We start from the raw sequence: 27,554 nt of genomic DNA, 5'->3' as shown, positions 1-27,554 counted from the left end.
TCATCCGTTTTTTCGTGAAAGCGTTACAAACATACTTCATCCTCACAAACTTTCGCATTTATAATATTATTAGTAGGAAGGATAGGATATCATCCAGACAGGTTGTGTACATTTCAATAATTCCTGGGATCAATGAGAGGTGAAATAAAACCAAGCTTTAATATTTCGTACTTTATTAATATTAACATAACAGTACAACAACAATTTCTTTTAATATTATTTACTTTTTAAGTATAAATGTAACGTATTTGTATTCAGAATATAAATATTCGAATAAACGATTTGGCGCTTTGCCACTGTCGAAGAGTCGAAAATATTATAAATATTATAAAATATTAGCATGAAAATTCCCTCAATTCAATCTCTTTTAAACTTAATTGAAGACATAAGATGATTGATTTATAACATAACCTATCCTGAAAAATATTATATTTATGAAAAAATAGTGATGTCTCCGCCAGGCTAAACATTTGCTCGAGCTTTCTTCTTTTTATTTTTCTTTCGCCGTGGCCACTGTAACAATTTTTGGAAGGTTAATATTCGAAAACTATTTGTAATTTCGCTTTCGTTTTAGAAATAAAAAAAAAACTTTGTAAATAAGAGACTATAAATGTTAAATATATTATGTAAAATGTAAACAAAAACATATTTGTAAAGAACTCAAAATAAATATATAAATGCATTAAATACATTATTCATGGAAACTGGATTTTATACTGAACCCATAAAATAAACCACTTTATTTAAGAAGGAAAAACTACTATTAAAATTCTAGAATTAAATTCTCAAGTCAATGTTTGTTAAAATTGTTCATGTAATCAATAATCCGATAATGATTGATTTCCCAACAATTATAATGACAATAAAAAGAGACACAACACTTGAAACATTGCGTCTTCAACAATAAAACTTCTTGAATTTTTTCAAACATTACGAAAAATGGACTTCTGCATAGCTTATGGGCAATTTTGTCACACCATCAGGCAACAGGTCTGCTAGTTCAAATATTCTAAATGTTACGATTTAACCCTTACCAATGTTTGCGTCTAAGGACGAATTGCATACAAGTCTTTATTTTTTACTCTTTTTACGATAATTAAAGTATGTAATGTAGAAGTTTAAACATTAAAAATATAACTAGAAGTAAGATTTCAACAAAAGAAAGTAAAAAATTACAAAAAACTTCCAAAAAGACCATAATTTGTATGCAAACCCCTTATCCGCTCGGTTCAGTAGCGTTCGAGCCATCCATTCAGTAGTTCCAATTCAACCGACGCACCGTCTGACGTCAGCAACACTTTGCGCGAACTTTACCAATACCCACGGCGAATCCATCGACAACAGACATCACTACGGGCGACTATCGACAGGTGGCGCGTCACTAGCGGCGGTATATATCCCACGCGTCTATTTCTTTCGCTTTCGCTTCCCGCGCTTGCCCGCTCTGCCCGCTGCGCTCTGGCCAACAGATTGGTTGCAACTTGATTATCGATATCGATGGCCAGCGCACCTCACTAGCGGCTTGCAATGTTATATTGGGAAACATAATTACATTTTAAGTATTAATGATTAAAATGATAGTGGTAATAAAAAAGATTCACTCGAGAGATTTTGTAATAAAAAATTCAACCAATTTAATAATAATAATAATTTAAAATGAATCAGAAATCAGACGGAAAATATTCTCATTTTCTGTTTGACGAGTTACAAGTTAAAATTTAATCGAATATATTTTTTGCCTTATGGTCATTATACTATCTCTATTTTATTACAGAAAAATAAAGCAGAATCAATAAATCTTTTCTAATTGCTTTTCCCAGTATAATATTGCAAGCACAGTTTTCCCGGTGTGTATGCTGCGTCGCTCCATCTTGGTACCTTTAGACATCCTCCTCCTTACTCAAACTCAACTATAATCTTTAACACATCAAAAATATTCCATCTTTTTATAAAAATTCAATGTCTTTTAATGTTACTTTATTTGGATTTTCCTTGGACTTAGAAATAAATCTTTCGCCTTTTACTAAAGTATGGGATACATTTTAACTTTTTAAAGTAAGATAAATTTAAAAATTTAAAGTTGTTTTGAGGGACAGGGATTCGAACCCAGGATTTTGACTGAAAATTAAAATGATATTTATTTAAGTGCAAAATATTATCTAGTACATATATATAGGCTTACTAGCTTTCCGCCCACGGCTTCGTCTGCGTTGTGTAAAACTTAAAAATATTATATTTTGTCACCTTCCTCGAGAACCACGGTACTCATTGTGAAAACCGAATGAGAATCGGCGCAGTGGTTTTTGAATTTATCGCGAACAGACAAATATACACTTTTTTATAACATTTAGTGATTAATGACAGTTAGTACATATTATGTATATTATAAGTGACTTGCTAATTAACTATGCAATTCTAAAATTACAATTAATAAGTTAATTTCATTTATCATTGCCTTTTTCTATAAGAAATGGACTATAATAAAATAAATATACATGTTACATACAAAACGATTGACTTTTGATATTAGCTTCCAAAGAAAATATGTTAAAATTCAATTAAAGAAAAAGGAAACGAGTCTCTATTTTACATGTAGATTACATACCTTCATTTTCGTGGCAAATCGTCCATAAAAATGTAAATGAGATGAGATGTAAAATAACTTTTAATATTAGTAATAAATTTAAAAATGAAATTTTTGTGTATTGTTATTATATACTATATATTATTATATAATGGTAAAAATGTAATTCATGGTCATACTTCGCAACAGCACATTATGTTTGTATGTATATACCTTGAGAGCCTGGGGCGGAGTTTTACTGCGAGTGATCGGCTTTCGGGGCAACTGGTCTTGGTACGGTGTGAATGCACATGGCAATATTCTGCGAAATCTGTAAAGGAGAATGCCCATTTTTGGTACTGGTTTTTCTCATGCATCAAGACAACAATATATGAAAAAAAATCTCGGCAATTTAGAGGCCTTCTTACCATCGGAAAATATATTTTGAACAGGGAATGTTTTGTAAAATCTAATAAGACATGTAATTGTTTAGATCCGTTATTATAGATTTAGTGTCCATTACCGTTTACATTTTTGGTACAGGTTTTTTCTCATGCATCAAGATAAAAATACTATAAAAAAAAATCTCGGCAATTTAGAGGCCTTCTTACTATCGGAAAATATATTTTGACCAGGGAATGTTTTGTAAAATCTAATAAGACATGTAATTGTTTAGATCCGTTACCATAGATTTAGTATCCATTACTGGTTACCACGGTAACCAAGCGGTAACTATTATGACATTTACTATGGTAAATAGCTAATATTGTTTTCATTTAATTACAAAAAAATCAATTAACATAAAATCACTCTGTAAGGTATTGTTTATAAACTGTAGGTTTTTTTAACATATATAGTGAAGTAAAATAATATAAATATATATAAAAAAATATTATTATGACATAGCTTGTAAGATAGCTTGGAAGGTAACCTGTTATTTCTTATTTGTTTCTTTCTTCGAATATGTAGTGAAAAAATTATTCAAACAACAACAACAATATGTAAACCGAATAAAAACTCTATTGGCATTTTTTAAATATATATTTAGGTTTTCTTGAAATCCGTCCCGGAAGATTTCTGGTGCCTACCTACACTAGCCGATGAACAGATAGACTTTGTCTGAAAGCACAAGCTCTACGCATAGATTAAATATTATGTTAAACGAAAAATAGCCTTCAGACGATAAAATACTACCTAAATCACACATAAACCTAACTAAATCGGGTTTATTTAAGTTTTGAGGTTAATTCACATTTTTCTCAATATCTTGAAAACCCTTGTTTTTATCACAAAAAATGTATTGGTAAAAATCTTTTGAATATCGAAGAACCCTCCAAAACCACTCTGGCATTGACGCAACACTATACTGTGGTCCATACTTTCATGGGCATTCTCCTTTACAATTTTTTGTCAATTTTATAAATTTTTATTACATAAATGAAAGAGAGTGCGTGTGCCGAGCACACGTATCAGAAGTGAAACTTATTTGGTAAGATTCAAAGATACCAAAATCGTCGCCTTACTCCATGACACGGACGTGACGGATACTTAAAAAAGAAGGATTTTAAAGTTAATATTTAGTTATTTTTTTTGTTAAAAAAGATAAAAGACATAATATGTATGTATTTGTACTGGGTTACACACATATTGGTCAAATTTACAATATTGTAAACAAGTAGATTACTTAAAAAGCAAAAAAAGCAAGTTCGAATGGCACTTTACGATCATCATAACTATTTTTTGTTAGTACTGGTTAAAGATCTACTAATTTTAATTTTATCGAAAAAAAATAAAGTTGCTCATTCAAATCCTACATAACCTATCCAATAAAAAAAAATAAAAATAACCAAAAACCCATACTTATGCATCGGCAACATATCCAAAGATATAGTGGGCGGAGTTTTCAATGCGCTCGACTCGTCGGGCATTTGAGATAGATCCAAATTTAGAGTCAATGTGTTGTTCCCACTTGATTTCTTTGGACAGTATAATAGGGCGTTTGTTCCGTGGCTTGGCTGAAATATACATTTTATTATAACTAGTTCTGCCTCACGGTTTCACTAGCGGACAAAACCGGGGGAAAAACTAGCAGCCCTTTAAAAAAAAAGTAGCTGTTAGTATTAAAGTTAAAGACAGTGTTGTGGTTTGAAAAAACAGACAGGCAAACTTTAAAATATTGTGAATGATTTTTGTCACATGATTAAGGCTCAGTTTATGCAAGGAAGACACAAAATCCATGGAATATTGTTGCTTAAGACCCGTAGGACAGTTCTTTGTGTTCATTATTTCATAATATAATATGACTGTTGCTTAGAAAAGCGCAACTAATTAATTGTGGCTGGCTCTTCTGTGTAAAAACTTTCCTATCTAGTAAACAATGTTTTACAATTCAAAAGTCTACTTGAAAAATTTAAAGTTCAAATATAAGATAAATTTCACATATTTACTGACCTCATGATGCAATATATAATAACCCGGCAACAGTCCCTGTAGTTGGTTCAAAGTCGCGTGCAATATGTTCGCGATGTTGGGCAACATGTCGCCATACTTATTGCTGAATTCATTTTGATACAACTTTTCCATCGTCACTATTTCTCCGGACACACCATCTAATCGCACTGCAAAAGATAATTGATTTTTAGATGGTGTTTATTTCATTAGCACACCATTTTATTCTGGCCCAATATTTTATTCCGATCCGCTCCTATTGGTCTTAGCGTGATGATATAATATAGCCTATAGCCTTCCTCGATAAATGGGACACCGAGAGAATTTTTCAAATCGGACCAGTAGTTCCTGAGATTAGCGCGTTCAAACAAACAAACAAACTCTTTAGCTTTATAATATTAGTACATATAAGTAGATTAATTTGTTTTTTTTTTATATTTATCCATTAGAAAGTTAAATCATTACCAAATTACTTTAAAGCTTATTATTTATCTTTAATATCACAATAATTTACATATTCACCATTCATAAGGGCAGCTTTCCTCCTCAAATGCAGAGCTAGAGCTAAGCTAGCTAATTTGTGCTGAGACAGCGAACTAGCTCCTAATTCCAACTGGTATTCTGGTATCGGCTCTAGTATTACTTCGCTGGTCGAACCCTGGATTGAGAGGATAAAATATTAAAATATATTATTGTATCGGAAAATGGAAGATTCCTTTTGGAAAACAAAGTATAAAAAAAGTAGTAGACTGACACTGAAACTTGTACACAAACAGATTTAAGATAGTAGATTTTAGTAGTTTAAAATACTAGAAATTAAGTAATTTGACGAATGTTTTAAATATTTATTTCTGTCCCATAATATTAATCATGTTTTTATTAACTCAAGCAGAACTTCAAAAAGACCCTACGAAATCATAAAAAAACCCCTATTCATATAAGTCACATAAAGGCAATAAGACTTGCCTAATATAAATGCAAATTAATCCTTAAGCACACATCACATACGGTTCATATTCATTCAACTCGCCGCCACTCACACACTCACATGCGCACATACATGCCCTATAAGATGTTATTATAATAAAAAAATGAAAAATAACCCTTAACACCAATCCCATTAAGTTCAATTTCCACCAAATCACCTGCATTCTACGCGTAATCTGCTTTTTTACATTGAAAAATGTAAATTAGCCCCTAAAGATATAAATATAAGGTTTAAATTCGAACTCACCCGCGCTCTATGTTCACAATCACTACATATTATAAAACAAAGTCGCTTTCTCTGTCCCTATGTCCCTTTGTATGCTTAAATCTTTAAAACTACGCAAGGGATTTTGATGAGGTTTTTTTTTTATTAGATAGAGTGATTCAAGGGGAAGGTTTTAGTATATAATTTACTAGCTGCTCCGCGCGGTTTCGCCCCCGTGGCTCCACTCCTGTTGCCCGTAGCGTGATAAAATATAGCCTATAACCTTCCTCGATAAATGGGCTATCTAACACCGAAAGAATTTTTCAAATCGGACCGGTAGTTCCCGAGATTAGTGCGTTCAAACAAACAAACAAACGCTTCAGCTTTATAATATTAGTATAGATTAGGTTTTAGACACAGCGGGCGAAGCCGAGGGCGGTATGCTAGTACACTATAAAATCTAATTTAAGCAAATTAACCCATAAAACAATAGATATAAGGTTTATATTCCAACTCACCCGTGCTCTATGCGCACAATGCACTATAAGGTCGTATTTTTCGCCAGAAGTTTTGCTTCTCACTTGCCACTTTTTGTATGACCGTTGTGCTGGTAACTCGAATATCGTATCTGAATACAATAAATTCAATTTTAAAGAAATAAGAAATTATAAAAATAATTATAAATGCATGCTTTAACAAAAAATATAACTGTTAAAGAAGATACGTTACTTTTATACTACATGCGTGAAATAATTGTTACATGTTATAACGACTGAAATCCAAACATAATTTTATTCCTATAAAATTTTAATTAAATCATTGAATACTAGGAAACAAAAACAACTGCGTTGTTATTAAATATCAATATGGGATGAACAACAAATTATTAAAAGATAAACACCGCACAAATTTAGTTTTAAAACAAAAAATAAAGAAAAAAACAATAAAACATTAAAGTATCCCATGTTTAAAATATACTAAAGACAAAAATACAAACCTTTACATGTGCATTCATAAAATCCTATAGACGCGGTAGAATTATTGTTATCCGACTTTTCTAAATTGTTATTAGTGTTTTCTTGAGATTTCTGTTGTTCCTGTTGATCAGTTTTAGTTTCTACATCACTATTTTCTTGAAGATCTTCACCTAAAAAATATATGAATACAGTCATGATACATATTAAAATTAACAAAGAAACGAAAATAAAACCTTTTTTTTTGTATCTAGATTTTTAATTAAATTGTAAATGATTTTTTATGATTTATGATTTTTCAAAAAACTTTTTTTTCCACTACAAACACTCATAAGCCATTTTTACGCACTTTTATTAGCTTCACCTTTATAGGTGTGGTTCACAAACATGTTTGTATGTAACCTTCAGATTTGATTTTGACCCAGTTTAATGACTCAGCCCCCGGAATCACAGACACAATAGAAAATCTATTGTGTCGTGGTCTCATTGGGCCGCTCGGGGCTCAATAGGTTACGAATGCTTTTCAAATTAGATATTAATTATTCTTATAACAAATTGTTACCTGTATCTATACATAAACCATCGTCTTCATCATCACTGGACGGTTCCATATTGTTATTTTCGACATTTGATACATTTGTATTTACATTACTATCTCTTTCAGAGTTTCTAATCAATTTGTTCATGATCCTCCCCTTTTCTGATAACCTGAAAGTTATTTAAAATTATTGTAAGAGAGGTTAACATTGACCTACTAATATTATAAATGCGAAAGTTTGTGAGGATGTATGTCTGTGTGTTTGTTGTTCTTTCACGCAAATACCATGGAACAGATTACAATGCTATTTAGCACACATATAGAGGGTAACTTGGATTAACACATAGGATAGGTTTTATCCCGGAAATCCCACGGGAACGTGAACTATTTTTTAGGGGTTTCCTTTGCAAACGCGAGCGAAGCCGCGGGCGGAAATCTAGTATACAGATAAAGTAAACCAATTTTTGTTTTCTTTCAATAGTTTTCATTATTTCTGATTGATTTGACTTTTCGAGATATTTATAGTCGAGCCAATTTAATAGGCAACATTTGACGTCTATCAATTTTATCTTCGAAGAGAGGTAACCTGCTTAAAAACATCGATTAAAGTGTATTAATCGATACGGATTTGAAACATTTGAAAAAACGAGCGTGTGCTGAGCACACGTGTCAGAAGTGAAACTTCTTTGGCAAGATTCAAAGATACTAATAGTAGCCTTATTCCATGACGTGACGGTATTGCCATGACGCGACCTTGAATATATGAATTAAATTGTACCTCATATGTTAGCTGATAAAACATAAACTTAAGGTACATCTGCAAAACAGGTGCCATGAGATTAAATATTTTTCAATATCTTTAAAAAAAAGGAGCGTGTGTGCTGAGCAGTGAGCACACGTGTCAGAAGTGAAACTTCTTTGCCAAGATTGTCGCCTTATCGCATGACGCGAAGGTATTGCCATGACGCGACCTTGAATTTGTACTCTCAACGTGCCTAAGAAGTTTTACTTCAAAAACCAAATATTTCAAATTTATAATATATTTTACTTACGGTACAAGTGCATCTTCCAACAGATGTCTAAAAGCCTTATACGTCCTGCGCATAATTGACTCTTTTTTTATGGAAAATTCACTTCCTAACACTATTACATTTGATTTTTCGCCATCTGAAAGTAAATAAATGGTTTTATTGCTTTTTTGTATCAAAGTAGTTTCTTTTGTTAAAAAAAGAGCGTGTGTGCCGAGCACACGTGTCAGAAGTGAAACTTCTTTGGCAAGATTTAAAGATATCCAAATCGTCGTCTACTCCATGACGTGACGGTATTGCAACGTACCTAAAGAAGTTTCACTTCAAAAATCTCCATCAGGTCATGTAGATCACCCTACTACTAGCCCATTTTGATAAAAATCTATACTGAAAAAAAAATCTCATTCTCGTTAGCGTAATGTGTGTTGTCCTTTAACTAACTCATAGCTGTAGTCCTTACCCGAGCCAATGACGTCACACACTCGCACAGTGATGTACCAATGTTGGTCCAGCGACAGCAAGCAACGCAGCGCGCTCTCACTAGCTATGTACCGTGTGTTGTGCTCGAGTGCGTATTGCGCTAATTCTCTTTCTATTTCTGTTAGTGGTAGCACTGATACTGATTTCTCTCCTGGAAATAATATAACGATTAAAATACTGTTTGAACTACTACTTGTTAGTACTAAAATTATAGAGAAAAATTATGGGATATGTATCAATGGTTATTTTTTAATTAATATTTTCTTTAATACGAAAAGCAGGCAAGAATAACTTACTTGGTAAAATAAACTTGCATGGATGCTTATTGCATGGTTCAGGTACTGCATTGTTTTTCATAATGAAAATTTTATCTTCTATCATTTCATTTTGGATCTGTGGTAGGTCTGTGGCATCAATCTGTGTACAAAATAATTATTAATATTTTATAACATTCATTTCACACACATTCTAGCCTCCAGTAAAGTATATAATAATATGGGAACTCCACACTGAAAATAAAGTTTTTAGCTGTTTTTGCTAGTTTTGATTATGTATGTCTGACTGTGATGAAGGAAAGTACAATCAAAAGCTTATAATATAAGTGAAGAAATATCAAATTCAAATGCAAAATATCAAAACTAACTTCAAATATAACTTTTTTGTTATATTTTCTCACTATAGCAAGAAATGAAAATTTCTTCCTAATACTATATCTACCAAACCACTCTACTCACGCTAATTAAATCTTCCACAAACACAAATTCACATTGATCATTCCTCGCTTCCAATGGTATTTGTGCGGCTAGTTCATAGTTCTTCGGATACGACTGTAACTCGTGCGCCCTCATTTTATACTGGGCTTCATATACTAATTCCACATGTGGCTTTGGTCGTAACGCTTTGATACAGTGCTCAGTAGCCCAGAGGGATTTCGCCCAAGCTAGGTATTCTTTTTGTTCCGCTTCATATTCCTTTTTGATTTCCTGTAAGAAATATTTGATAGAGTGAAGTATTGTATAGTAGCTGTTGTAGGAATTATCAAAGAAAGTTAGAGGTTTGGTGCTATAATAAACTTAAATAGAATAATAGGGGTTAATTTAATCAAAAACTACTGCTACAATGTATCTGGATAGTGTATAACTGTAAAGATTACAGTGCCACTTATCTTTTCATCGTTTACATTTTGTGTTTTTATAACACCTGAATCTAAATTATAAATCTTAAAAAGTTATAACATAGTTAGGTCTACTCATTTTATCTTATATTTTGTAAACAAAATAACAATATCCTAAACCAACTTACCAATCAAAACAGCTGATATACAGGGTGTAAGGGAGACCTGGTCACATCACTTCAGTGTGGATAGGTGACATCCTCACATGAAATTTGGTATGGTTTTTTTTTCTTAACTCTAAATATTTAAAAAAATACGACTATTTTAATTTTAACTTTACAATTTTAGTCATATTTTTTTAAAACACTTCTGTACTCGATTGTACTTCACCGATTTTGATGATTTTTTTTAAATTTTGTTGCTTAATCAATGTACTTGCAGATTAAAACGAATGTACTAGTATTCCCTAGTAAATTACCTGATATTTTAATACTTGAATTTAAAAAATAATAAAAAAATACTTGCAATTTTTAGTAAAATGCCATTTTTTTCAAAAAAAGACCCACACAACTGCATGTTTTTTTAATCTTATCTAATTCCTCATCATTTTTACTTTAAAATACCATTTATTTCATAATTGTAACTGTTACAACTTGAAAATTACGATTGCTCAAAGTTAACCCTTTGTACACTAATCTTGTCAAATACATCTTTATTTTTCAGTACAACGAAGTAATATGGAAATAAAACTGACAGTTAATTTAAAAGCAAGATAATTTATTTTAAAAATTGTTCAAAATGGTCACCGTTTTCCCTTATACAATAAAATAAGCGTCTCTTTACTTCCCTTTCTAAATCGGTTGTACCCGCCAACATAGCCCTAACTTCACTAGCCGCTTCGAGTATTCTCTCGCGTAATTGTTCCACATTTTGAATTTCGACACTATAAACGTAGTTTTTCATTGTGCCCCACACAAAAAAGTCCATCGGTGTCATGTCGGGTGATCTTGGGGGCCACTGGATATGTCCATATCGCCCAATCCATCGCCTCGGGAAGTGAGTATTTAAATACTCGCGCACGGAAAGAGTGGCATGTGGCGGAGCTCCGTCGTGCATAAAAAACATGCCTTGTAAGTACAACAATGGCACTTCGTTCAGGTAGCCCAGTAAATGATTTTGTAAAAAGTTCAAATATCTTTCGCCGTTAAGCGTGCCTTCCAGGAAGTGAGGGCCAACTAAACAGTTTCCTATTACCCCTGCCCACACATTTAAGTGAAACCTGTGTTGAGATGACTCAACTCTGATCGCTTTCGGGTTCTGCTCAGACCACACGTGGGCATTGTGATAATTGAACACACCATCTCTCGTAAACATCGATTCGTCTGTCCAAAGTATCCTCTTTAGAAAGAGGGGATTGTTTAATGCACGCTCCATTAAAACGTTTGCAAATTGATATCTTGAAGATAAGTCCTGCGGAATTAATCCTTGTACTGGCTGATAATGATAAGGATGCAATTGGTGCGTTTTGAATACTTTCCATACTGTCCAATGGCTGATGCCAAGAATCCGTGCCGCTCTCCTCGTGCTTATGTTTGGGTTTTGATTCACTAGATCCAGAATCCTTTCTTCCATACGTGGCGAAATCCGTACTCCAGGATGATCCAAATTCATATTTCTGAAAAGTGTTCCATCCCGAAATTTTCGGTCTACAGACATGCGCGCGGAAGGTAAACGACGATTCGGGTAGAGTCGCTGATATTCACGACGCGCAGCTCTCGCCGAACAATTACAGTAGCCGTATAATAAATGCATGTCTGCCATCTCGGTCAAATTAAACGGATTAGCCATTTCCTCACACAGAACAACTCAAAACAGAAAAAATAACAATCAAGTACGAGTAACTGATACTGAAACAAACTGTGAGCGTCGAATGCAAAGAAACAACTATCGTGCGTAGTAGAGACTAACAATGAATCGCTGGAATGCGTGGCCCGCTTCCCCCCGCATTCCCTTAGCTCGCCCGGCAAAGGACAAGTAAGAGAGAGACAGACTTATCAATCCAGGTAGAAATTCCCATGCGTACTGCTACATCCCCCGTTTAAACAATAACAATGCAGGGTCGTGTAACAGGTTAAGAAAGTTCCTTAGAAAAAAAGTAGTTACTTTTGTGCAGTCACAATTTTAAAACTATAACACTTACAATTATGAAATAAATGGTATTTTAAAGTAAAAATGATGAGGAATTAGATAAGATTAAAAAAACATGCAGTTGTATGGGTCTTTTTTTGAAAAAAATTGCATTTTACTAAAATTGCAAGTATTTTTTTATTATGTTTTAAATTCAAGTATTAAAATATCAGGTAATTTACTAGGGAATACTAGTACATTCGTTTTAATCTGCAAGTACATTGATTAAGCAACAAAATTTAAAAAAAATCATCAAAATCGGTGAAGTACAATCGAGTACAGAAGTGTTTTAAAAAAATATGACTAAAATTGTAAAGTTAAAATTAAAATAGTCGTATTTTTTTAAATATTTAGAGTTAAGAAAAAAAAACCATACCAAATTTCATGTGAGGATGTCACCTATCCACACTGAAGTGATGTGACCAGGTCTCCCTTACACCCTGTATATAAATCCATAGGCTCCTGAATTAGTAAAAAACTGTGTCACAGGAGCCAGTAAACCAAACCAGACACAAACCAAAATAATGTTTTGTTAATTACATACCTCAAACACTTTATAATCCATTTTACCGGGCTTCGGGAATGGCTTCAGCGGCAGTATGTGTGGACTCTTCACGCACATCACTTTGAGGCATTGTGTGTGTTCTATCGCAGTGAGCGATGATAACTTGGGGTACTTTGGCACAGGCCGACAGCCTGGCACAAAGAGACGGTGGTTTTGGTTTGCCTGGTTGTATGGAAAGATTGTCTTTTAGTCATTTTTTTACAAATTATGTTTAACATTTCAGCAAAACTTATGTCCTACACTCAACAAACAAATGCAAACTCAAACATTTATTTATTCAATTGACTTCTTCTAGAAGCACTTTTGAATTATCATTACATTTTTTTTCATTTACCACCGGTTCGAAAAACACTCAATACCATAAAATAATCTATTTTCAAACTATTCCAATGTTTTTAATATAGATGAAATATTATTGAATGATAAGTTAAACAAATATTGTTATAATCAGTGAAATATTGTATTTTATAATCAAGTAACTGAATCAGTAATATACGAACATTTTCATTAAATTTTCAGCGATAAATCAATTGAAACTTACATTTTGTTTTTGACTAAAAATATCTTTCCAATTAATATCATTGGACTCTTCACTATCACTGCTAGAAATCAATGGGTCATGGAATGTGTTTCTTAATATTCTTTCTGTCACACAGTTCTCTAAATCTTGGGCTCTTAGGAAATAGTGGTCGCGTTCTGGTTCAACCCTACAAAATATAGAATTAGGATACTTATCTATTTGTTTAAATACTTTATAGTGCAAATTTATATCTGATATACTGAATACACGGACATAAATAAGTAAAAACAAAGTTACTAAAATGACTATTTTATTATTCAATTAAGACTTGAGAAACATGTTAATAATGTAAAACTCCATTTCACATATTAAATAGTTTTGTAATAATTACTAACCACTCAAATTGAACAATATTATCCATCACGAAGCTTTTCAACTGCTACCAAAGAATTCCCCGCTCATTGAAGCTCATGGTAAATAATTGAATTGAAGTTATATAGATTTATACTTTTTATATAATTGAATTATTTAAATATTTCATTCACTAGTGAAAAAAGCTCATGAAAGTGTTTGGAAGGAATCTCCAAGACTCCAAAAGTCCAAAGGGAATCTCGAATTCGAAATTCAACATTCAACATGCAAAACGCAAATTATTGCAAATTGCAATGTCAAGTGTCAACAGTCAAACAGCCAAGTGCCAATGTCATAATTTTGTTGCCATATTCTTTTAAATTTTAATGAAGATTTAAATACAAGGTTTTTGGTCTCATCTTGATGAATAACTCATGACAGTTAATTTAAATTGAATAGTACAAAATAACGATTAATAAATTATTATTGTACTGGAATACTCAAAAATGAGCAAATATCTCGTCTATATATGAAGTTTTTATCATAAAATTGGATATTTATTAATAATCATAAAACATAAGTTGCCTCTAACTCCTCAAAGGGTAAACACTAAACATATTTATATTCCACTTCAATAATATTATTATATTCCAATATAGCTTTGGTTAGAACAATATTATAATATAGGTAATAGATTTTGAAATACACATTAAAATAAGATGTTAATACTTTGCCTTTCAAGTACAATGGGAGCGTTAGCTACTATATATTAAGTATTCTGTGCTATGGGTACAATTTTTGTTTATGTGGGCTAAGTATTATTGATCTGCGGTGCGGGTACATAACATACTAGAATATTTTTCTCAAATATATCTATTCACAATATAAATAGATAGGTACCTATCATCACCGAAAATCAATATATCAAATACCTATTCAATGATCCAGAAAACTCTGTCATTGTAAGGGATTTGTTTTAAATTTAAATGTCTCGCGATTCCCCAGTCAAAGATAAGACTAACCCTCACCTGTCGGGGCGTTGGGTTTGACAGCTTTTTATTGGATTCCCGCTTCCCTATTCAATAAGTTCGGGGACGAATTACATGGATAACCGAACCGTGAAATGCGTGACGATGTGAGAGACGATTGAGTCAATTACTATTATAAGTATCTATGCAAATGCTTTGTTGTTGTGTGTGTGACAATATTATTTAGTAACTGATGTTCATAATATAGAAATAAACGTAGAATATGTCTTACAATATAATTATATATTATATAAACTGATAATATTATATTATTATGTATTCTAATTTCTAAGGAAATATAAATAATCCGACCAATTGTAAGAAAATTTTGTTAATTAAGTCTTTTAGTTCATTTTTATGTATTTTGTTTCCTATAATTTTAAGGCGAATATTAACGTAGTTTTTATTTATTGATAACACATTAAAATGAAACTGAAATTAAGTGTAATTTACAAAATACAATCTTGCTGCGCGGTTTATGGCAAAGCACTTTCGGTCCTAAGCCCAAGGGTAGCCATTGGGCATTGTCCCTTACTCTGCTAACGACACGTCCTCGTAATTAATTAATAATTTACGATCCTATTAAATATTAGTCATTAAAGCACGACCGAATAATTGCAATTTATTATCTAAAAATAAGATATTAATTTAAAAATGTTACATAAAAAAGTGAAGTCCCATGTCCCCTAGTGGGGTACGGGCAGATGCGTTATATACATCTGTTTCACTGATCGATTTTCTCTAGGGACAAGTAGGTGATCAGCCTTCTGTGTCCTACCAGACCGAGACAATTTTTTTTCGTCTCCACCGGGAATTGAACCCAGGACCCCTCGGTGCTACGCTCACACGTCAACCACTGTACCAAGGAGGCAGTCAAAAATGTTACATACATTGTATTTTTTTGTGTCTGGGAGAGAATTAATTTTTATTACCTACCAAATAAACATCCGTCCGATACCTATTTTTTTTCAAAAAGGTGCACAAGAAAGTTAATTATTCGTATTTCAAAAATGACAAACCAACAGACCGTAACAGACATTCCAATTTGGTTATCTACGAGATTAATTTGATTTTAGGCAGTAGGAATTGAAATACCTACCTATACGGTAATAGCTTCGCATCATTAGTGAACCATTGCTGGTTACAAAAGTAGTGTTTATTCAAAATCTCTTCCACAATATCCAATGTAAAGCGCAAATCGTAATGTCTAGTTAGGTACCTACTGTTATGGTAGATTGTACGTCGGTAAAGCGGCGGATACACAATCCAATTGACACGTTTCGAAAAAGAAGTCTGTTACATAATGGGTACGAAGCGCTCCGTTTATTTCATGGACACCTCGACGTATCTCTGATTGCTTGTACTGCGTTACAAAGAGATGTAGTGTGAATTGGAATCGTGTTCCCATTTCGATATTAATTTCAAAGTTAAATCGTGTGCGATCACGTTGCGTTCATTACGATACAATGACTAGGAACGTGAACGGATTGCATTTGGAATGTTTCCAGCTTTGTCAACGGTGTACCTGTCATTATAAGATAATTGATCGTAATTTGATCGCATAGAAGTAACTAAATACCTACTTTAAAATTTACAATAATAATTAATTAATAAAATACTTATTAATAGACTTTAAAATAATTTTATATTTATCTATGATTTCCATAGACAAGACATTATTGGCAAATTATTATTGGCAATAAAATTAAGAAAAAAACATGTGCACATTCTATTTTCAAAAACAGGCGCTGATTTGAAAATTTCTCAATATTGATGGAGAATTAATTCGAAACGAATGATTACGAATGTGGAGAGTAGGTAGTGAAAACAGAGTGAAATAAAGTGTTTATTTTTGTCCTACCCTGTTTCAGTCTGAATTGAATCCGTTACATCGGTCAGCGTCATACTAACTAACAAGTAATTTGAAGCGCGACCAGAAGGTATGTTATTCATTCATATAGCTACATACCTACTATAATATTAATATGGTATAAGTTTTTCTGTTGTTATTTGAATGTATTGTTAGAACCAAGGTTAGAACAATAATTTCAATACCTACGGCCTTCACAAAACTGTCTTAACTGACGTAATATTGTGACGACCATCAAATACGTTCTACGGACATATCGTAAATAGTTGTTTATTAATTTTAAAATAAAAAAAAAACAACGTGTGGAAGTTGGAACTCAGGGACTGCCGCGGTCAAGCTATTGCATGCTATGCCTTCAAGCCCTCCCCTGAGTATATATTATTATGTTCTGTGTTCAAGCCACACCTCCGCCCGTCGGAGTGGTGAGCGTGAGGTTTTTTCGTTACGGAATTTCTCGATTCGGTCCCCACGCTCAAGGCCCGCGATAGAAGCTATGCAATAGCTTAAATATTGTTTATTTTTTTCAGCGATACTTTATGCAATAAATACTGGTTTTATATGTATTTTTTCTTTCAAGTTGATTAGTTACAAATGCTCATTATTATGTATACGGTATGAATTATGATCTTAGATTATGTATTTGCTAATACATACTCTTAAGGGTATGTATGATACATAATAGGTAAGTCGGTACATCATCCATCAACCATCAAAATCATCAAATCAAAAATTTTTATCCTTGTTAACTCTGTTAGCTAAAGCGGAAATTATTGCGCGTCTCATCAAAATAAAGCTAGGTACCTACTCACGGAAAATTAGCTTGATAGTAGTCACTTGCAAAAATGAGCGATGGATCCTGTACTACTTAGTACTTTTTTCATTGTCTTTTATAATTGTAATTTGTAACGCGTTTCTCTACTAATTTGAAAATTTCGTCTTCACAGCGTGTAGAGTACCTATAGTCTATACTTCTATTCATTATCTCCGAGTACGTCGCTAAGTATCACGCTTATTTTAACGTGGAATCTCCGAAATAGCAAAGTGTGGGCGTCAAAGAGCTTTTATGCTGCAAACTTTCAGAGCTCGTCAGCAACACGTGTGAAGGTTGGGCTACATATTTTACATTGTCATGAGGGAAAATATCAAGCGAACTTGATGGCGAACTAATAAAAAAGGTTGTCACTGATGTTTCTATTGAATACGTAAGTACTATACCTAATGTTGTCGTTGAATAGTTGACGATTCTTTCCGTAAGTACGTAGGCTTCTTAGTTTTTTTTTTAATAATTTTTTACCATAATTTATAAGTTAAATTTTGACGGATTTTATAGCTTAGGTAGGTATTCTTTACGTTTCCAAGTGGCTTTAGGATAGGTAAACTTAAAACTTAATGTATATCTATTAATTTTGCCGTAGTATCATCTATCGGTGACAATTTTGGTATTTTGAGTCTTGAGAAAGAAGTTTCACTTCTGATACGTAGGTACCTAAGCTCGGCACACACGCTCTTTTTGTGTTGTTTATATCTTAATGACACGTTTATTTTAGTAATTAATAATTATAATAATATTCGTTATCGAAGATTGTTTTTTCTATACTCCGTATAAAATTAACCGAAGATAATATTATAACGGTAAACCCGCTAGCTGGATAGAGCGTAGTGTATCATCGTATTACAAAGCTCGTCTTTTGAACGTGGTGTGTACTCACAGAACAGTAAGAACTGTGTACTCTATACCTACAATATTATACGGCATAAAGCTAATTAAGTTCTTAAATTGGTTTTAATATAGGAAATTTTACTCTACCAGGTAGAAAAATAAGACTAAGTATTTTTAATTGTGTGTTATATACTAAGTAAAAGAGTTAAAAATAATATTTTGTTGCTATTACAGTCCTCGTAGCGACTAATTGAAAACTATACACAATTCAATAATTTTATTTATAACTAGCTGCTCCGCGCGGTTTCACCCCCGTGGCTCCACTCCTGTTGCCCGTAGCGTGATGAAATATAGCCTATAACCTTCCTCGATAAATGGGCTATCTAATACCGGAAGAATTTTTCAAATCGGAGCAGTAGTTCCCGAGATTAGTGCGTTCAAACAAACAAACAAACTCTTCAGCTTTATAATATTAGTATAGATATTATAGTCAATATATTATATGCAAAAATTATTGATCTTTATTTTATTTCTTTGACAATTTAATATAGGTAGGTACCTATTACACCAAGTTAAAAATATTTACCAGTATACAATAAACGGAGTAACAGTACATAAGGCAGCTACGGGATTTCTTCAACCTAACTAGTAGACTACAAGCCCGTATAGGAAAAAAATATGGGTCAAATGAACCACCAGGGGACATATCTAGAACGATAGCAGAGCAAAAAATAATAAGATTCATCACTATGCCGTCACTTGTCAAGCTGTCCAACTGAGTGCAGATGAGAATTGAAAAGTACAGGTAGACTCGGTAAATTTTGGTCATTTGACCATGTACGGCATTCTTAACCATCGATAGATCCATTAAAAATAATAAGAAACCGCTCAGTGCCGTACAAAAATGGTGGTCCACAAAGTCGGAATTTTTATTTAATTTCCGAGAGTTACCGGGGGTAAATTTGGTCATTTGACCATGTACGGCATCTGTGTCATACTATGCCTATACTGCTTTTAATCCATTATTCCGCAACGCCGTACAAAAATCATGGGGACAAGGAGAAAAAATCGAGAGTTGCAATCCCCTCTCTTTCCCCACTCCAGGGGGTCATTTGACTAAGTACGGCTTCGGTTCCAAAACATTATCTAGCACTCAAAAGTACTATTAAAAGCAATGCCGTCAAAAAATAATTGTTCTTTTAAATGTATACCAATAATCATCTTAATTTCATCGAATTCTTGACATAAAGAGCTGTAAGGTCATTTGACCCTGTACGGGAACTTTTTTTTTAACATGATATTGTAAAATTCAATTGTTGTATAGTATTGCCGTTCAAAAGAAACCGTTCTAAAAAAAATATTATAGAGAAATGCAAAAACAGAAATTTTGTAAAAGTTTAAACATCGTAGATTAATGAAATATAATAGTTTTCTACACTTTATTCGTTTTAAATAGTATTAACATAGATAAATTAGGAAAAAACGATGCCGTACATTTTTGTGCAGACCACATCTTTTAGGCTGATGAAAGCGACGAAAGCTACAATTTTAAGGGTGCTTTATGGCCATTTGATACAGTACGGCATTAACATATTTTTACCCAACTACGGCAAAGCAAAAGGAGGGTTATGATTTTGACAGGTCATGTATGTATGTTCATCTATTCCCTCGTAACTTCTAAACTACTTATCAGAATTCGACAAATGACATATCATTAGAAGCGTCTCAATTGTTCACTGGATAACCAGCGACCAGCTAGCTAAAGGCTATATGGGGTTTCACAAAATCTAATGTGGCGCCCTCTAGCGGACAAAACATACAGAGTAAAAAAATAAAGTTAAGATAAATATGCCGTGTTTGGTATCATTTGAAAGCGCTTTACTTGTACATTTTGAATATGTATATATTACTAGCATTTGCTTGTGACTTTACCTGTATTCATGGGCTGATTGCATATAATTCACATCTTTTCGTTCATAGCTTCTTTATTAGTTCATCAATTTAACGGAGTCCATTCCACCTGACTCCGACAATCCAAGGTGATAATTAACCACCTCAAGCTTCTTAATATTAATGTATATTTATATTTTATTATCAAAATATAAAGCAAACATTTCGTTATATGGATTTTTTCTTTTTCAGATTTTTCCCTTTGAACCAACGAAAATGTACGGCACATGAAAAAATATTATCTATGCATAAAATACTTTAAAAATAAATTTATTTCGTGTTGTGTCAAATGACCCCCTGGAGTGGGGAAAGAGAGGGGATTACAACTCTCGATTTTTTCCCCTTGTCCCCATGATTTTTGTACGGCGTTGCGGAATAATGGATTAAAAGCAGTATAGGCATAGTATGACACAGATGCCGTACATGGTCAAATGACCAAATTTACCCCCGGTAACTCTCGGAAATTAAATAAAAATTCCGACTTTGTGGACCACCATTTTTGTACGGCACTGAGCGGTTTCTTATTATTTTTAATGGATCTATCGATGGTTAAGAATGCCGTACATGGTCAAATGACCAAAATTTACCGAGTCTACCTGTACTTTTCAATTCTCATCTGCACTCAGTTGGACAGCTTACAAGTGACGGCATAGTGATGAATCTTATTATTTTTTGCTCTGCTATCGTTCTAGATATGTCCCCTGGTGGTTCATTTGACCCATATTTTTTTCCTATGCGGGCTTGTAGTCTATAGATAATATCATTTAATTACATGTTATTTAGCGCTTTTAAAATATGCACTAGGGACCCAAATTAAAAGTGTTTTTGTAATCCCGCAATTGACTGAGAATTTTGACTATAAAATCGCACATTAAATCTACGAAAACATCCAAATTCACTTTCCAAACTACCTCCAGTTTTTGCATTGAGAGTAATGTCACCAAAAAGCTGCATTTGGCTCCTCGCCTGCTCCCGATGTTACAGAATTAGGTAGATTCGTTAATGGCGCCTGATTTATAGCTTCAGCTTATTCTCTTATTACATTAGCTCTTAGTACTATTCTTTGAATCACCGCATTACTGGTATGGGTATTTTGAATGCGTAATTTGTTTGGTCGTAGATTGGACGGTTTTAAAGGTTTTTGTTGTATAATGTTAAAGGGTAGATACTAGATAGACAAAGAGGGATTGAAAACTGAATTATATAAGAATAATTTAGTTTTTATGCGAATCACTGAGGTTATTGAAAATGAAATTTTAAAGAATACTAAACAATTAAAATTACCAATCGAGTTAATAGCTTCCTGTTACTCGTGTAAGGATATTACAAGCAGTTACGTAAATTTCCTTTAAAAATACAAAAGAAAGGTTCGGATGCAGGAAATGGTATGAAAAATTCATTTTAGTGGGTCGAGGTGAGCTTAAACTGAACCGCATCATGACGATACCGTTTCCTCTACCATTGCCTTAATAATTGATGAGCCTTTGATAACTGGAGTCACAGAGTAGAAGAGTAGCGCATAGAATAATATTTTTATTTATTCTCTCACATCTTATAGTCATTTTAAGGTAAAAACGTGTGTAATAACTAACAATAAATGCTATTTCACATATTTTGTTCTAGAAAAAATACAATACATTTAAAATAACATAAATTTATTATGTGTGTGGTGTTGAATAAACTTTTAAACTTAAACTTAAATTAAAATAGATACTTGCAAACTAAGGTAGCCGGAAGTTTTTAAGTTTTAAGTTATTGAGTTGATAAAAAAATGGTTTTGAAATAATAGACAATTTATTCTATTTGTTTAAAGTAAATACTTAGGCTACTGATTTTTCTGCGCTATAACCGAACGCGGCAAATAGAATTTCACCCGCAGGCGTCATAAATAAGGAGCCGAAGCAAGGTGTGAAAAAATAGTTCCCTCTCGAACAGTATTAATGAATCGAGCCTAGCTTCCGTAATAAATACAGGGCAAAAACATCCTTTATCAGGCTTGTCGGACTGATTGCGTGGACTTTTTGCGAGTGCCTTTAATTTTCCAGAGACAACGCTATTCAGTAGGTACCACAGATCTATAGTATTAATATAAAGCTGAAGAGTTCTGAGTTTGTTTGTTTGTTTGATCGCGCTAATCTCAGGAACTACTGGTCCGATTTGAAAAATTATTTCGGTGTTAGATAGCCCATTTATCGAGGAAGGCTATATTTCTATATCATCACACTAAGACCAACAGGAGCGGAGACAAGCGGGTGATACCGCGGGGCGCAGCTAGTTATTGCTATGGCGTATAGTATTATCTGTGCTATGACTCTGTTTGGTTACTAATTCTCTATGGTGTAAGGTTGATTAACCAGTTCATTGGGTATTTAGACAAGTGCAATGTTGTAAATGTAGCTGTGAATCGTCTTTTGTTTATTTTTCAGTCATTAGCAAGGTTATTATTGTTGTTATTATAACATTGTAAAGCAGTTTGGAAGTAAAGGAATATTAATATACAAAGGTGTAGTTTGAACGGTTGAATAAATAATGTTTTTTCACACGATATTATTAGCATTGTTTTGAAATATAATATCATTTCAATAGTTTTAAATAAAGTAAAAAACCATATAAAGTACATTTTTCATCGTCAAAGAAAAAACGTTATAGAACGGTAAAGGCCGTTGTTAAAATAAACGTTTGTTTCATAAATTCTAATTAAGTAAACTTAACTGAGCAAAACTAATTAAGTTAAACTCAACAACACTAATTAGTACCTTCCTAATTATGATGGAGATTGACCAGGGCCATGAAAACACGTAGTAACTAAACTTTACCCTAAAGACCTAATGTACGCTCAGTGGAAACTAAAATATTTTGTATTTTGACTTGTAATATAATTTTTACGTATTCTTGATCTTTAAAAACAATATTAACGTTGGTTTTATATATATGTTTAACTAGTGGATTTAGAATCCTGCTATGCGTCATTCAGTAGACTATGCCAAGCCAAGCTTGCCAATAAAGCCAAAAATGCAATTGTAGAGCGTTTAACTCAAACTCAAACTCAAACTCAAACATTTATTTATTCAATTAGACTTCTTCGAGAAGCACTTTTGAAACGTCAATACATATTTTTATCATTTACCACCGATTCGGAAAGCAGTATCTATGGAGAAGAATCGGCAAGAAACTCCATAGTTGCTCTTTTAAATCATTTCAGTATTACAATTTAATTTTACAAAATATGTAAGTAACCGTACGTATATATTATCATAATATGCCAAAGAACTGTCCTGCGGTTCTCACGCGACAACCCTCCATGGGTTTTTATCTTCCATATATTCCTTAATGCTGTAATAGGCTCTCTGAACTAAGACGTTTTTTACATAATTCTTAAATTTAGCACTACTAAACTCTTTAATACTATGAGGAATTTTGTTGTAAAAAAGTATACCTTGACCCATAAATGAATTTTTAACTTTAGCTAACCGGTAAAACGGCATTTCAATTTTATTTCTGTTCCTTGTGCCATAACAGTGTCTATCTCCTACTCTTGTGTGTAAGTCTGCGTTTTTGTGTACATATAAAATATTATTAAATATATACTGTGATGGTACAGTGAGGATACCAGTATTCTTAAAGAGATCTCTTAGTGAGTCCCTAGCACGTAAATTATATATAGAGCGTATGGCTCTTTTCTGTAATATAAATATAGTTTCAATATCTGCAGCCCTGCCCCATAGAAGAATTCCATAGGACATAATGCTATGAAAGTAGCTAAAATAAACCAATCTAGCCGTGTCTACATCGGTGAGATGCCTTATTCTTCGAACTGCATATGCAGCTGAACTAAGCTTAGCAGCGGTGGCGGCAACATGGGCCCCCCATTGTAACTTCTCATCTAGTGTCAATCCAAGAAAAACAGTAGAATCCACAGGGTATAATACCTCCCCGTTTAAAATAATATCCCTTTTTACCTTTTTTACATTTGGAAGGATAAATTCTACACAATTTGTTTTTTTTGCATTTAATAATAAATTATTAGCAGTGAACCAATTGGATATGCGTAAAAGAGCAGAGTTTACTTCGTCAACGTTTGAGTCATGTCTATCCACATTAAATATTAATGAGGTATCATCTGCAAACAGTACTATTTCACACATATCCTGCAAATAATAAGGTAGGTCATTAATATATACTAAGAACAAAAACGGTCCTAAGATAGATCCCTGCGGAACACCTATGTTAATCGGCGCACCGCGAGATTTCTCTCCATTAACAACAACGGTTTGTACCCTGTTCTGAAGATATGAAGCTATGAGGTCCTGAGATAAACCTTTAATACCATAAAAATTTAGTTTCCGTAATAGAGTGGTATGTTCTACACAGTCAAAAGCCTTAGAAAGGTCACAGAATATCCCTAAAGCATTCTTTGAATTTTCCCATGCTTTATATATATGTGACAAAAGAGCTATTCCAGCATCAGTAGTAGAGCGCCCCTTTGTGAAACCAAACTGTTTGGCGTGCAGTAAACCATTTGATACAAAATGACTACATAATTGGTTTAAAATTAATTTCTCGAAGACTTTGCTCAAAGTTGGTAAAATGGAAATTGGCCTATAGTTATTACAGTCTTCCTGGTCACCACTTTTAAATAAAGGAATTACTTTACTTAACTTTAATAAATCAGGGAATATACCACAGTCACAACATTGATTAAATATAAACGCTAAGTGGTTGGCAATGTTTTCTATAATATTATTTACTAAATTTACAGACATTCCCCAGAGATCACATGTTTTTTTTAAGTTTAATGTTTTAAAAGTTTTAACAATTTCCTCTGCAGTCACATGTCGCAATTCAAATAATACATTACACTCAGCAACATGGTCCCTCAAGTAGGACTCCGCAAGCGCTGATGACGAATTTAATTTTTCGGTAATACTAACAGGGACACTACTAAAAAAATCTTCAAAAGCAAGCGCAACATCAGCACTTTTGTCAATGACCCTACCAGCATTAACAAGTTTTATGGTACTATTTGATTGGCTTTTGCCCATTTCACCATTAATAATTGACCAAACCGTTTTAACTTTGTTATCAGAGTTGCGTATTTTATCTCTGACATACAAGCACTTGGCAGTGAAACAAACTTTTTTAAAAGTTTTTGAATAATTTCTAACATATCTAAGAAATGACATGTCTTTGTTATATTGCTTCATGCCATATAACTCATATAAAACATTCCTGCATCTGTGTATACTAGGTGTTGCCCATTGGCTAAATGGTAAATCCTTGGTAATACTTAAAGATTTAACTTTAAAGATTTTTTCAAACTCATTATGAATTAAATTAAAAAGATTTGTAAACATTTCACAAGGATTATTATGAAAGGATTGATCATTCAGGCCAGGCAAATTATTATTAATATTATCTCTAAATTTATGAATGCCTTTTTTAGTTATAGGCCTAACATTAATTCTTTTAAATGTAGGTATGCAATCCCATTCAAAAACTACTTTCTGGCCACAGTGATCCGAAGTCAGTGTATTGAGAATATTTTTTTCTAAAAAGTTACAATCACAGTAAACATTATCAATACAAGTTGCAGAACTAGGTGTAATTCGTGTGGGTTCATCAAAAAGTTTATGTAAATTAAATGATTGAAATAAATTAACTATTCGTGTTGCCGTTTGTGTGTGTGAAAGTAAATCAATATTAAAGTCTCCACATACTATAACCTTCTTTTCACTTCTGCTCAAACGCTTTAATATTTCTTCCATGACTGTCTCAAACATATTATAGTCACTGGAAGGAGGCCTATAAACGCAAACAATAATGTAACGCTCAAGTTCAACACAGGACAGTTCAATGGTGCGTTCTACAGATAGACTAACAATGTCAGTTCGTTCTTTGCATTTTACACTATTGTGTACAAAAATAAGAGAACCTCCATGAATAGCATGTTTCCTAAAGTATATACTTTTTAACTCATAATTATCAACATTTATTAACAACTGACATTGTTTAAGCCAATGTTCTGTTACACAAAAAACTTTAATACTATAATGATTTAAGAATAATTCTATTTCTAATAATTTGCTAGCCAAGCCTTGAATATTTTGATGTACAATGGAAAAAGGCTGCTTAGCTGTTGTCTTACATACTAGTTTAAATCTAGCTTAGGGCTAAATTTTCTGTCAACACTTAACCTAGGTTGGTGTATATAGTTACTACTACATAAAATTATAGTAGATCGATGGTCTGATACAGAACATGTACCAGACTGGTTAATAATTTTATATGCTATTAACATAGCAAGTTCTTTCTTATATCTAAATGGCAGATACACTGTATTCTTTGTCATACAAAAAGATTTTATACAGGAATTTAAGTCAAAATATATAAATGCATCACTATGATGATTTGTTAAATTATACAATTTCAAGTTAATATTATAGATAAACCTATATTGATTTTGTGTCAAACCAGGCAAATACGGTAATGTACACAACATAAATTTACATTTTGTCTCACCACTAATTTTTAACATTTTTTGAAATCCTATATCAATGTCATGTTTTTTTAAATTAAAACTATCTCCGTATAATATAATAATAACGTAGAATCCTTCCTGAATTTGAGCCGGGCCTCCAGAGCTATAGCTACGTTACTGTACCACAATATAATCCCGGTTAATTTTACTTTATAAATCCCGTAATTGGTGGCTCCAGCCCGTAATTAACTGCACCAAACACCTGCAGCCGCGGGCGTCACTGCGAGCACGACTAATGCGCACCCTACAAATTATATAACATATTTTATTTGCTTACCCTACCATGGTTGTTTTTGTGCAGTGCGTACGCTTGTTAGGGCAAACAGTATATAGGCATAACAAGGTAATATTTTTTAGCTATGCTTAATTAATGTGCAAACTACTGATATGAATAAATTCTGGCTTCATAATTACTTATTTTGGTGATTTTTGAAATATGCTCAGCACACATTTGATTTCATAGCTATTATTATACTGATGTCCGATTAATTAAGTTATAGTGAACACGTTTAAAATATTGGTGAATGCGATAAAATTATTTTTAAAGA

General features: G+C 32.8%; 1 protein-coding gene across 3 annotated transcripts; it reads right to left on the bottom strand.

Annotated features, from left to right (window-relative positions):
* Positions 1–156: 156 nt before the first annotated feature.
* On the bottom strand, positions 157–14,199 carry LOC123691745. Of its 3 annotated transcripts, none has more exons than XR_006751446.1 (16): positions 14,005–14,199; positions 13,631–13,796; positions 13,069–13,251; positions 9,958–10,206; positions 9,520–9,640; positions 9,204–9,374; positions 8,768–8,882; positions 7,740–7,885; positions 7,201–7,350; positions 6,722–6,831; positions 5,534–5,669; positions 5,015–5,181; positions 4,424–4,578; positions 2,798–2,894; positions 1,315–1,458; positions 157–513 (listed from the first exon to the last, which is right to left on the bottom strand). XR_006751446.1 is itself a non-coding variant. In XM_045636285.1 (15 exons), the coding sequence occupies exons 1-15, from the start codon at positions 14,028–14,030 to the stop codon at positions 463–465; spliced, it is 2,043 nt and encodes a 680-aa protein (XP_045492241.1). In that variant the 5' UTR covers positions 14,031–14,199; the 3' UTR covers positions 157–462. The 3 variants fall into 3 exon arrangements, 1 of the variants encoding a protein (XP_045492241.1); XR_006751447.1 differs by having other exon boundaries at positions 1,325–1,458; XM_045636285.1 differs by lacking the exon at positions 1,315–1,458.
* Positions 14,200–27,554: the final 13,355 nt, after the last annotated feature.

This window comes from Colias croceus, chromosome 5 (genome assembly GCF_905220415.1).
Source record: "Colias croceus chromosome 5, ilColCroc2.1".
NCBI classification, from domain to species: Eukaryota; Metazoa; Arthropoda; class Insecta; order Lepidoptera; family Pieridae; genus Colias; species Colias croceus.
Note: the sequence above shows the minus strand (reverse complement) of the source record. Positions and strands in the feature narration are given on the sequence as shown.

Bases quoted from the DNA above. Each gene is read 5' to 3' on its own strand.
- LOC123691745 (XM_045636285.1), bottom strand. From the start codon at position 14,030: ATGGATAATATTGTTCAATTTGAGTG. The intron at 13,797-14,004 runs GTTAGTAATTAT...TATATTTTGTAG, and splicing joins AATATTGTTCAATTTGAGTG to GGTTGAACCAGAACGCGACC. The intron at 8,883-9,203 runs GTAAGGACTACA...ATTTACTTTCAG, and splicing joins GTGTGACGTCATTGGCTCGG to ATGGCGAAAAATCAAATGTA.